We start from the raw sequence: 13,861 nt of genomic DNA, 5'->3' as shown, positions 1-13,861 counted from the left end.
AGTTTTCTAAAGAGAACATTTCAAGATGCATGTGACTTCAGGAAGACAGGGGGCTAGTGATGTAAAGGAACTATGAGAGGCCCAGCACCATGCTAAATTCTTAGTCCATGGTGGGTGCCTGAAGAGTTAACATCCAAGACAGTGCACAGGTGGACATGGGGATAAACACACAAGCAGTTTGAACCAGAGCTTTTTTGCAAAGTCCACCTCTTTGCCCCCATGTCAGGGATAATCTCTTTGCACATGGCTCCTCTCCACTGCTGTGCCTTCACCAACCCTCTCCTTCCTCACGTCAGATTACAAGCATTCAACAGGCCAAGACAGTATCTCACCTGTTTGACCTGGGATCACTGCTGCTGCCCAAAGAGGGGAGACTTATGGTGCGTTAGTTAGGAGATAATGAAATAACCCATGTGAAACATTACTGGTCAGCATCCCTAAAGTAGTAGCAGATATTCATTCATCGAATATGTATTTAGGACCTAATACACACCAGGCCCTAGGTTGGTGGTTCTCATCATCTTCATCACTTATTGGTACCATATTTATCTCCCCAGCACAGTACTCCACATAAGTGAAAAGTGTTAGTTGCTTAGTCGTGTCTGACTCTTTGCGACCCCGTGGACTGTAGCCCACCAGCCTCCTCTGTCCATGGGATTTCCAGGGCAAGAATGCCGCTGCTGCTGCTGCTGCTAAGTTGCTTCAGTCGTGTCCGACTCTGTGCGACCCTATGGAGAGCAGGCGACCAGGCTCCTGTGTCCACGGGATTCTCTAGGCAAGAATACTGGAGTGGGTTACCATTTCCTTCTCCCATAGTAGGCCCCCAATAAATGCTACTTGAGTGAGTAAACAGAGATGATCTCTGTGGTATACTAATTTATTCTTCAGCAAACTTCTATCCCCTCTCCTGACCTCCATGGATTGGTTCTGTGACTTGCTCTGGCCAATGGAATAGGAGTAGATAGGACAATGTACTAATTCTGATTGTAGACCTTAAGAAACGCTGTGTATTTCTGCTTGCTCCTCTGGGATCTTCTGGTCTAAACAGGAGAATATACATGTGGGTTAGCTCACAGACCTGCATGAGGCAGATTCACCGAAAACCTGCACACTTGTGGGCATGAGAATAAATGCTTGATATTGCTTGCCACTGAGATGGGGGTAGTTGTTACTCAGCAAAAGCAGACTGAGACATACTCCTATACTCACATCCAGAAATTTCAGGCAAAGAGTGGCCCTGGTTCTCTTACAGTGGGATTTCAGCAACTGGGTCATTCTGTGGTTCTCTCTAGCACATTTTCTCTAAGCTGTTAATGTCCCATTTGGAGAAGATGTCAGGGAACCAGAGACCCATATTTTGGCCATCTTGGCACCTGGCACAGAGTTAAGCACAAAGCCGGTTCTCGGGCAGCGTCTGTTGTACGAAAGGATGGACTGGCTGTTCGCTCTGGTGGGAGAAGCACTGTCAAAAATCACAGCAGGCAACAACTTGGGCCCAGACGCTCAAAGCCACTGGCTCTGTGGTCCCCAGTGTGCGAAGTGGACCTGGTGGTGACACAGGATCATTTCAGACCACATGCAGCAGACCAAGGGGTAGTTATTATAATGTGTTTTAGGAAACACACTGTGATATTTAGTGACTTAAGTGCTCCTTCTTCTTAGGATGAACCTAAGTTCAAAACCAAACCAAACCAAAGAACAACTAGATGATTTAAAGAAAAAGAGTAAGTGAAAAATAACAGTGACAGTGGTATGGGGATATGGGACACATAACCGAAGCTTAGGAAAACACTGATCCTATTCAAGTCTCACTTTCCTACAAATCACAATCATAGATAGCATTTTTGAGCACTTATATGATGCCTTGTTTCAAGAGTTTCACAGATACTATTTTATAAACTTTTCATAGTATCAGAAGCAGATACTATCATCTCCATTTCACAGGTGAGGTAACTAAAGCCCAGAGAGATAAAGAACTTGCCCAAGGTTAAGTGGCAGTGAAGGTGTGAACTCAGAATGTTACCTTCCAGGATCCAATGAAGTCTCTACTAGAGAACCTGGTAGCCAGGGACATTCAGCAGTGGCCAAGCTTAACTGCAAGACCTCAAACTTGAACCTCAAACTCCTGACTCCCAGACCAATGCTCTCATGCCAGCTCCATGAGAACTGGCATGTAGTGAGAACACTGGGGGTTTATGGCAGGGGTGGGTGGGGTCTATGAGAGGCAAGGCAGAGAGGTATAGTAAATGCTACAAGGAAGACTTGGGAGGGAAGAGATAGGGACATAAATAAGGCTGACAAACAGACGCAGGCACTCAAGGGATGTGGAACACTTAGAATATGGACAAAATTATTCAGAAAGAGGGCTGCCAGAGCAAGGGCTGGCACATGGGGGCTGCTTTCTGAGCTCCTCCCAGGAGACCCACCCACCGTGGCTTCCCCAAGTGACATTCATGTAGTCCCTATTTAGGCTCTAAAGTCACCCATTGTTTCTCTCCCAGTGGACGCACAGGGTCACCACCCTGGCCTTGCCCTCTCCGAGTCATACTGATGAGTGTTCCATCAAGACAGGCCTTTTTTAGGATCTGGCTTGAATCAACTTCCCCTTCCACGGCACCCACTTGGTGTTCTGGGAAAGGTGGAAGAGCACAGCTGGAATTGGGGCTGTAAAATGAAGTACTGACTTCTCTGTGTAACACTTGCTTCCTTCCCTCCACAAGATCCAATCAGGACCATGTTGCACTTGAGATATAAGACGTTTTACAGCCCTATGGTCCCTGAGCTCTTAGACACTATGGACTCATTTCTCTGGGAGCCACTAACACCTATGGTCAGTAAGACCCGGGACACGGGTCACGCTGGCTGAGTGGGAGCTCTGCTCTCAGCACTGTCATGAGTCACTTCACTTACCCTTCAAGACAACCCTATAAGGTGGGCACTTTTGATTACCCCCACTTTACAAGGAGAAGACACACTGATAAGTTTGGTAATGTGCTTGGGATTACACGGCTAGCAAGAGGCAAATCTGAGACTGAAACCTACAACTATGTGGTTCTAAAATCCTGCCCTTAACTGTTACACTCTACCATTCCTGCACAGATACACCGCTCCCTTGGCCAAACCTCAGAAGATGGATTTATGAGACCTTTCAAGGGTTTCTCCCTTCCCTTTCTCTCTGTTCACATCCAGCTCCCAACTGCCTCTCCCACACCCAGACTCAACTCTTCCAGATCCCTGCTCTAGAGACTCTCAGAGCCAAGAAACACAAATTCATTCAATAATATTTTCAAGAGCGAAATAGAGGTCAATAACCAGGCAGCCAATTACATTTTGAGTTCAAGTACATATACCTGGGGAAATGTGTATGTAAAAGCACTTATTAAATTACTTGACTTTGAAACAGGAAAGGCAGGAGAACTATTTTTTACTTTTTGTTTAAAAGTCACACCTTAGGTTCATATCAGAGCTGAAACGAGTTTAGAGACATCTATGTTTGACAGGTGTGAAACTGAGTCCAGAGAAGGCAGTGACTTGTCGTAGATGCCTCTTATGTAGGTGTTAATTGGACCAAGGCAAACATCCACCAAAATGAGCTTATTTGCAAATGGACTGGAGAGCAAAATGTTATAGAAGATGCCACACTTGACAGGAGATATATGAAGGCCCCTGTCATTAAAATCGTCAAGTGCACCCATGGCCAAGACTGTCATTTCTGGATCCGTTCTGCCTGAGCTTGAAGCCTGACCCACTGCTAACCATCAAGGAGATCAGGAGCAGAGTATTTATCCTCGCCACATCCAAGTTTCACCATCTGCAAAGTGGGGATGATGATAACAGCCAACCCCTACAGTGACGTAAGAATTTCATGAGCTGATGCAAGTAACGTGAACACTGTCTAATTAATACACATTAGCTATTACTGTAATATTTTTATTAATATTATATTAACTATCCCTGAAGTATAGTAAATCACACAAGATAATTTCCATATCTAATAACTGCTATCCATATCTGTATTACTAATTTCCATATCTCAAAGGCTTAAAATTTATTCTTTACAGGGTGAGTGAATATCAAGGTGAGTGAGATGGGAAAGGAAAAAGATAGTAAAACAACACGTATCACATAAAAAGCTTAAAAATGTATGTCTATAATGGCCATGTACAAGACTTGGAATTAGTATTACAAACATCAGTCTTAGAAACACAATTCTGGTCAAAGAAACAGAAAAGGCAATGAGGATTTTCTTTGAAACATAGTTTTGGCTTATCCAAAGCTTTAACACTTACCCACAAACAAAAGGAGTAGAGAGAGTAAGCTTCTGGGCTCCTAATCACTCTTCTGCCCATGGAAACATAACATTTCCAGCCACTTCTTCTGAAATTACTCAAACAGGCACCAATACTACTAATGAGAATACCAGGGAGTCTGAGTCTCCCCTGGTATTATCTGGCCTCATCTTCCCAACGGTGAGCACATTCAAAACACCAGAATTTTAAGGAAACTTACAAAAAAAAAAAAAATTGCTCCACACAGAATGAACTTCCAAAACTGAGTTTAGGCATCTTCAAGTCCAAAGAAGAGAAGGTCACGAAAATCCACTTTGCTATTTAAACACACACACACACATACACTCACTTACTTTTTCCTTCTCATTTAACAAAAACCCATGTCTTGTAAAAATTAAAATAGTGGCATGGTGGAGCAAAGAACGAAAGCCCCCTTCCCCTTGCTCTCTTCCAATCACAGATGCTAAGGGAAGCGCTGCCCGTGAGGCACTCCACATAACTCATCGTCCCCACCAAACACAAACATCTGAGGTCTGAGGCACCACTGCACAGCCCTTTTCTGATTCATGTACTTCAGCGAAGCAGAAGTGAGCCTCCACCGTCCAGGTGCTCTGAGCGGCTCCCTGATCAGTTTCAGGGAGATGCAGAAAGCTGCCTCCTCCCACACCTCAGCTCCTGGCGTGGTCCAGCCAGGCTTGGGCGGGAACTGCGAGCCGGTCCACCCCTGGTCCTGCCGCAGGGAGCTTACCTGAGTACGAACAAAGAAACAGCACCACACCATGGGGCGCTCCGACCTCATCCACACAGAGTCCCCCGCCCCGAGCTGCGGCGGCGCCCTTCAGACGGGATTCTCTGAGCAGAGCAGAGCATGGTTTCCCTCAAGGAACTCCTCCCCACTACTTGGGCTGCACGACAGGAAGTGACAGGGGGCCATCAGTTACATTGTCAGAAGCTGAGAACCACACCAGCCCAGAGCTCCCCACCTCCAGCGGTTTCCTTGCCGGCTGCTGCTTTTTCAGAGCACCCTGCCTCCTGGCACTCAAAGGCACACCAGAAACTCAGTTTCTGGCTGGCAACTCCCAGCCTGGAAGGAACAACAGTGCTTAAGTGGGCCGCCACCTAAAGCCATGCTGGGCATTCCGGCAGCTCTAAAGGGCTCACTGCCAGGATACCATGCTTTGTAGACCCAAACGTTGGGGTGAAATGGATAGAGAAGGGACACTGGGAGGAGAACTGTGTGTGTGTTCAAAGAGGAATCAACAGTCCACTTGAACTTCACCCAAGAGTCAGGGCCCTGCCTGGCATGCGAAGCCTACGCTGAATCCTAATTTCATAGCAACTCAACAAATGAGAGTGATGGTAAACACCCCACCCATCCGTTCCTTTCTTTTTTTCCTAGACAAATTTTCTCTTCAGAGCCCCTTTGAAAGAGTTGCTTCTGGAAACCTCTCTTTTAGCTTTTAACAGGACTAACAAAAGGCCTTACTGCTCGCCTCAGAGCCCTTACGGAAACAACTCGTGGCTGACATTTCTCATTTTATAAACTGGGGATGTCACCAATGAACACCGTGCCCTAGTCCCCTGCCTTTGACAAGGCCCAGACTTACTGGGTGAGACAGTCACGTGAACTAAAAGATTTCCAATGGAAACCGTGCCTATTCAACCCTTCACCACAAACAAATCAACACCCTTACCCTTCCAGCACAGTGGCAGAGGGACTTGAACCCAAGGAGACATAACTCCAGGCATAACTCCATAACTTAATTTTTATTTTTTAGTTCTCTAACGGGGTGGATATTCGATTTGCAACCATCTTTCTAATTGTAACTTTCAGCAGAAAGATTTAGCCCAGGACTTCCCAAGGCATTCTTATAAATGCACCGATTTTTAAGAGCCTTTGCCTGTCTTAGCCCTGAGTACACTGGGGGCACTCATCAAAGACAGAGGATTCATTTGATAAGCTTCGATCCAAGACTCAACCTCAGAGCTTAACAGAAATGCTCTCCCCGCCCACTCTTGGGCCAGCAGCCAGGTGCTAACATTCGGTCTCTGAAGAATGCGTTACATAAGCATGCGATGGAAGGATGCGCCAGGCTCTGGCAGTGCATAGACGAACCAAAGATGACCAGAGAACAAAATAAATGTCGCCAGGAATTTGCAAAAAGTTTTGAGGGAGCCAAGAAATTACTGAGCCTGGCAAATGCATTTTTCATAGGGACAAATTCTGGGAAGGCTTCTTAGAGCCAGAGACACATGGGCAAAATTCTGAGGGGTGTTCTAGGCAGAACGGGCAAGGGCAGTGGGGTGCAGACCCATATGAGTGCTTAGGAAGAAAGGCAAATACTTTGAAAGTACTGCTATGACGGGCCTGCGTCCTGCTTCAGAGAGCGTGACGGGGGTCCCATCTGTCTGGAGAAAGAGGGAAGTGAAATCGCTGTGAAAAGGTTCAAGCCCTTCAGGCAAGCATGTGGGTCACCTCAAGGCCTATATGTGGTACCTCCTTGGCCAGGCACCCAGGAAATACTCGGTAAAGTGTGAAAATCAAACAGCGGTGTCCACAAAAGATGGGCTTCAGCTTGTCCTCAAGATCCTCTATTTTCCAAAGCAAACCTGGGGTAAGCAGTGCTATCAGGGGAAGGGGAAGTGTTCCTAAAAAGGCTTCCTGCTCTGGCCTCGCGCATAGAAAAGGTCCTGACATGTATAGGCCTGTAAATAAGCTAAGCTTAACTAGCCCTGGCAGAAGCTCAACTAATGAAGAAGGTCAATTCTCTGAGGACCAAGGATCAAGGGTCCTTTCCCATAAGCGTAGGCACTGGAATCCTGGAGGAATTTCCCTCTGTGGGGGCCCCAGCCACCAAGAGTAGGATCCACTCCAGGCAGGAGCCAAAGGCAATGTGAGGTGCCCACAGGGCTCTGGAGTTTCTTTCTTTCCTGGGGGAGGAAGGGTACATTCACATGAACTAATCCTAGAATGATTAAGCCTAACTTCCGGGCTGCTGACTGTGAATGAGAAAGAAGAATCGAAACCTGTGGGCTGCAGCACGTTGTGGAAGAGGTGAAACTTGAGCGGGCTCCGGGGCAGGTAGCCATGGCAGAGGGAGGGAGGGCGGGAGCACCAGCAGAGCTCCTGGCGGGAGAAAAGGACAGAGCCTGCAAAAGGGAAGGGAAGAGCCGGGCGCAGCCCTTCCCTCTGATGCCCCTGCTTTGACAGGAAGAACAACTCCCGTAATGAGATCGCCTAGGCAGAAGGCACCTCGGAGGAACGTTTCCACAATGAGGCTCCTGCCCTGGAGGGCTTAAGCTCATTTTGAGCATTATAATGAGAGCTTATCAACTTGGGATGTGGGTTTTCTCCACGTGGCATCTAAGATACCATGGACTATTCAAACACCTTTTTCTACTGATTTTTACATTTTTAAAGTAACATGGTGTCATTATAATACATTTGAACCACACAGAAGTATATAGTGTAACAAGTGAATCTTCCCAAAGGCCTTGCTTTTTGCCTCACCACAATCCCACTTGCCAGAGGCACTGTGTCAAAACCAGAGGTAGGTAAGTAAAAATCGCTCAGTCGTGTCCTACTCTTTGGGACCCCCGTGGACTGCAGCCTGCCAGGCTCCTCTATCCATGAAATTCTCCAAGCAAGCATACTGCAGTGGGTTGCCATTTGGGGGTGAACTAACCTAAATGCTTTTAGGACCAGGGGGTAAGGGATGGGAAAGAAGTGGCTTGCCAGGCACTGGATACCACTGAGAGTACTTGCCTTAGCAAAGTTCCAGCTTTGAAGTCCCAAGAGATGAATGGCCCAAGTGAACAGATGTTCCAAGTTTTCAAGAGAAGCTGGGAATTTCGGGTTTTACATGAAATCTCCCAATTTTTAAATGCTGGCATCTAATTCATCTTTTTTTTTTTTTTTTAATTCTGTACAAGCCACACAAAGCACGGTTGCTGGTGGATTTGACCCAAGGGCCACCAGTTTGCTACCATTGCTGGTGATCCGTTAGACATTTCCTTCCATCTAAACACACGCAAACTTGTGTTTTATCACTTTTTAAATATATTTGTCAAAAATGCAATGCTAACATTACTTTAGCACTTGCTTTCTTCACTTAATATCATCTTTCCACACTGTTCACATCTTGGACTGCTCTGCAGAGCACTCCATGGTATGGGAGCACCTTTGTTCATCAGCTCCCGCCCTGTGGACAGTTGGAAGCATTAAGAGACACGCTTGAAATGTCACCTCTCAGCTGCTCATTCCTAACAATGTAACTCATGATGAAAGTGCACCTATGCACAGGTATTAAAATGTCCTAAAGTCACAATTACTGAAACCATTAATGGTGACTGCAGATTTTCGATGTTTTAATGTGAGAACTTTCTAATTTGATCTTCACAACTATCTCAAGGTGGGTCTTACTATTATCTCTACCATATAGATTTTTAAAAAGCTTGAGACTCAAACCAGTGGTGGAAGCCTGCCCCAGAGGGCCTAGAGGTGGCAGGGTTGGGCCGGGAACCAGGTGGGCTGACCTCAGAGCGCCTGCTATCTGCATATAGCCCTAGGACAGACTGCCCAAAACCTGCCCTGGGATCGTCAGAATCTGACATACAGCAATGTTCACTGCAAACTACTGGAGGAAAGAAGGACCACTAACAAACAGGACAATTCAGTTCTTAGAAAGAAAAGCCTCATTTTAAAGTTCTACTTCATGCTCAGTCAAAATATATTCTACATAAATTAGAGTGAGATATTAAAAAGAAAAAAAAAACTATGAAATTCTGGGGGTGGGAGTTCTCAGGGTATGATACTTTTCTCTAAATATGTGAAACCTGAATCATTATATATTATCAATGGGAAACTACCTAGAAGGCATCTGTAGGTTTGCAAAAAAGGTCCCTGTTCTCCCACACCTGGTGAAAAACTACAGTGGTAGCAACTTCTTACTGAACTTCAAACAGACTAGCCCCAAAATGGGGGCCTCATTAAGACCACACCCCCCACTTCCTTGTGTCACTAGAGCTCAAAGTGATGTGTTTCTTATGCTGTTAGCCTATTAACTTACAGCAGGTTCTGTTGAGAGGTTTCAAGTCACTTTCTCACCAAAAATATTACTTAAAAAATTCATTAGGGCTGTCATAAGTTCATTTACATAAAACAAAATGATGAGATTTCAGCAGAATTATTTCTTCATTAAAAGCTGGGGACTAATGGTGGTTGTTTCCACTCAAAATTTTATTCTGATTTCATTTATTCAACCTCTTTCCTGTGTGCACCCAAGAAGCCATAGATTTCACAAAAGTTCAGAAGTTGTCTGGGAATTTCAGGGCCTGTGACCATATTCCAGTTGATGCCTTACATTTTAAAATAATTCCACAAATTGAATTGAAAAATAGGTAGCAAAACAATCCCATTAAAATGGAGTGGAAGCAGTGACCAAATTAAACTAGTATACTGCACCTTGCTTTAGCCAAGTTTCCAACGTTAGAAAAGTGTTACCTCACAGATCTTAGTTTCTTAGGCTGTTGTCAAATTCAAATTAAGACTAGGAAGAAACAAAATTTATGCTGTGGTGGAGAGGGGAAGTACAGTAATACAGGAAGGCATAATGCATGGCAAGCCAGTGGGAAATAAAGAGAACTTCAAAGTGTTTTAGAGCCTGAGAGTTTACTCGTGGTCACACATTTTTATTGCATAATTTCATATCTACTCCTTGGTGCTGGAAGTGTGGTTAAATTAAGCAACACTTGAACAAGTACTCTGTCCTCCTCACCATGAACAAGTTGGGGCGTCCTGGGAGAGCAGGTCCAGACTCCACACCAGGTCAGTGTCGGTTAGAAGCAAGATGGTTTGACTTAAGAGACTGCTACCATTTGAAAATGCTGATGTTCCTCTAGAGTCCTCCTTAATACCTCAGCTCAACAAGATAACAGCATGCTGAGAAGAATTTGAGAGCAGACCTGGCTGCCCAGGGTCAAGAATGAATAAATAGAAAAGTCTTCATCTATAGCTGCATTACAAGAACTAAAAATAAAAGAAGCTTGAACATGGAGGTCTCAACAGACTGCTAATACTGAGGGCTTATCTTGCTCGTTTTGTTACGAGCAATAGCTTGAATCAGTTTTTTTTTTTTCTCTAAACAAATCTGAACTTTTATTTATCACATTCCTCTCATGATTTTGGCAACCAATATATAGATGCTATTTTAAAAAAGCAAATGAAAAATAAGGAGAGCCATCTTCTGATGTGCCCTGTGAAATAGCCACTAACCTAGCCTGGTCCTTGGGGTTCTACCTCCTTTAAGAGCATGAGCAAGGAAGCCTGAAGAATTTCTGCATGGAGCAGACTGGGGCACCTGCAAGAAGCTCACTCAATTTCTTGGAAACATGAATACCCTGAGTACAGTTTTTTCAAAGGACTCTCAAGTCCTCTTTGTTAAACTATCAGTTAAAAGTGAAACTCCAGCAGGCTGCTGACCTCTAACCAATTCTTAGGAAAAAAAAAAAAAAGGGTTTAAAAACTGATTAGCTGATATCTATCAGCCAAAGAGCTTCCTTCCTTGGAAATGAGACTTATTCTTTGGCATTAAACTGTCAAAACTGGTTAGAAGTAGAAAACCTAAATATGAGGAGGGTGGTACTCCTACCACTTGAATACTCAGGAGGCATTTGGAAAGTAACTTGCTTTTATCAAAAAACACTTCGCGACAAACTGAATGTCCAAGTTAAAAATACATAACCAAAGCAGAAATCATTCTTTTAAAGAAGTTTCTCCCTAGTATTTTGACTCCAGATATCTCCTTAGGGATAATTTCTGAGAACAACTGGCTGGCTGGAATGATGGACAGTAAATTAATAGGGGAGCTCTGTGATATTTGGCTCTGCCGTTTACTAGTTGAATGATCTGGTAAGTCACTTCTTCACTTCCTTGACTCTTAGTTTCCTCATCTGTAAAACAGGAATAACGATTTTTCAAGCAGAAAAGGAAGGCTTTTGGTGTCATTATAGATACTGCTTCAGGTCTTCCTCTGAGCACACTGAAAAGTTGCTATCAAATCTAAGATAGCTTCATTTTCATCTTGATTTGAAAGAGAGTAAGAAAAAGGCAGAGGAAATTGGCAGTTTCTCATTTTTTTCGTCTTCCTTCCAATAGGTGGGAAAATGGGAGGGTGGTTAAAACTCAAGTCCCATTTATTTTTTAGATGTTATAATGCTGACTTCCTTGAAATCCTTGTGTCCATCAAAAAAATTGAAAGCTTCCATGAAAACACTTCCAACAAAATACCAAGAGATTGAAAAGCATGTATACACACATGACTCAGCGTTCATTCTGCCTACACAACAGTGAAAGTGGTTTTTTTCTTGGTTTTTGTTTGGTATATATTTATGTGTACTAGAAGAATAAATATTGTTACTTTCCCCTTAAATCCAAATCAGAAAGGAATCACCCGACCACTGGAAACCAGCAAACCAAGTGGGAGGTAGTCAGAAAAGCCTTCCTTCCTCCCAGCTCCCACCCGAGGGAAGCTGCTTCTGAGTGGAAGCTCAATGCCTCCTCCCAGTTAGGGCTCTGCCCCAGAGGCTGTCCCTTTAAATCAGACTTCCTGGTAAGACTCAGAGATTTCCGCATGCAGCTTCCTGGAGACAATATAAGATAAACAATAAACTTTGCAGCAGAATCTTAGACAATAAGCCCCACGTGGCCATAACAAGAAGCAATTATAAGCACTGACAATGGCCAGGGCATTTCCAACAGGAATGCAAATCTGTGATAAACATGGGAGAAACATGCTACCCCACACACCTGCACAAATGAAACTAATTAAAAAAAAAAAAAAAATAGCCCCTAGCCTCTCATCAGACTGAGAAATAGCTGCTTCCAAATTTGGCACTGCTTTTTGAAAAATTACTGTCTAAGAGAAAAGCAATCGGCTCTTACTTAAAGTGCCACTGCCTATTAGACGCACACTGAGGCCGTGGGCCCGTGTGAGTCACTCACTCCACGTGTCCCTGTGAGGGACAGTCACCACCCTCGGGATGCTCTGCAGCTCACTGCCCCCTCCACCCCAGGTTGAGGGAAGCCCCACTTCATGAACCAGAGCCCATATTCTACCAGAGGAGATGAGGGTGCCATACACTTGCTTTCCGAGTTTCCCTGGCAGCTGGGCACGAGTGAGGTACTGGCAATCAGAGACTCCCACTCCAGACCGGGCATGAGAAGCTGGCAGGGAAAGCAGCGGGGATACTGCAGAGTGTTCCAGTGAGGGTGGGGGCAGCTCGCAGAGGCGGCAGTGAGGGCAGATCAAGTAGCCGTGTCCTGTAACCGGTGCTGGCGGGGCAGATCATGCTATGCACACCTGCCTGGCAGTGGCAGCAGCGGTAATCTGGCAGGAAATGTTTGGTAGTATAATCTGGGTTGTTCCCGATTCCCTGATCCTTCCTAAATTCTCTGAGCTTCCGATATCAAGTCAATTCATTTTCTGCTTAAGTCAACCACAACTGGGTTTTATTGCTAGGGGTTAGCTCACGCGCACAGAACACAGGGCGGGCTAGAGCTGGAGGAATCCAGAAACCAATCCCAAAGAATGATTCTGAGCGTAAGGACTGAATATATTCTTTCACACTTCCAATTCAATCCAATTACTGCCCTTCAGCCTGCAAGGCCCTGCATCCCTGTCTCCCTGCTGGACCCCAATCTCACTCTACTCTCCTCCTTCCTCCTAAGCTCCAGGCACACATGCCGTTCCTCATCAGATTCTTTTCTGCCTCAGGGCCCTTGCACTTTCTTTACTGCAAACTGTTTCCTCCAACTCTTCACACTGCAGCGGCATCCTCCTCATAGTTCAGTCACAGCTTACAGGAAGCCTTCAATGACCCGTCTGTCTAAAGGACCACACCCCACACCTCACCATCTTATCCTTTATCACAACACCCAGCTAATTTCCTTTCCAGCACACATCCTGTGATTAAGTTATTTCATTATTAATAACAATAATAACCACCATTGATTAAGAGGCTTGTTATATGCCAGACACTACATGTGCTCTAGATGTTGTTCAGTTTCACTAAGTCATGTCCAACTCTTTGCGACCCCACGGACTGCAGCACACCAGACTTACCTATCCTTCACTATCTCCTGGAGTTTGCTCAAACTCATGTCCATTGAGTTGGGACATGGTATCCAACCATCTCATCCTCTGTCATTCCTTTCTCCTCCTGCCCTCAATCTTTCCCAGCATCAGGGTCTCTCCCAATAAGTCGACTCTTTGTATCTCAGTGGCCATGTATTGGAGCTTCAGTCTTTCCAATGAATATTCAGGGTTGATTTCCATTAGGATCAATTGGTCTGATCTCCTTGTAGTCCAAGGGACTCTCAAAAGTCTTCTCCAGCACCACAATTCAAAAGCCCCAATTCTTCAGTGCTCAGCCTTCTTTATAGTGCAACTCACATCTGTACATGACTACTGGAAAAACCACAGCTTTGACCATACAGACCTTTGCTGGCAAAGTGATGTCTCTGCTTTTTAATACACTGTCTAGGTTTGTCATAGCTTTCCTTCCAAAGAGCA

General features: G+C 44.9%; 1 protein-coding gene across 4 annotated transcripts in view; it reads right to left on the bottom strand.

The window, feature by feature from the left end:
* Positions 1-13,861, bottom strand: part of ARHGEF3 (Rho guanine nucleotide exchange factor 3) — a 308,227-nt gene that overhangs the window by 165,825 nt on the left and 128,541 nt on the right. The window contains exon 1 of one of the 4 annotated variants that reach the window (XM_065933450.1): positions 5,038-5,150. The exons of the other annotated variants lie outside the window; for them this stretch is intronic. Coding sequence (XP_065789522.1) covers positions 5,038-5,088 — 51 coding nt within the window. The 5' untranslated portion in view covers positions 5,089-5,150. Of the gene's footprint in view, positions 1-5,037; positions 5,151-13,861 lie in introns of those variants that run through there. 4 annotated transcript variants of the gene reach the window in all.

Source organism: Muntiacus reevesi, chromosome 4, assembly GCF_963930625.1.
Source record: "Muntiacus reevesi chromosome 4, mMunRee1.1, whole genome shotgun sequence".
Classification (NCBI taxonomy): Eukaryota; Metazoa; Chordata; class Mammalia; order Artiodactyla; family Cervidae; genus Muntiacus; species Muntiacus reevesi.
Note: the sequence above shows the minus strand (reverse complement) of the source record. Positions and strands in the feature narration are given on the sequence as shown.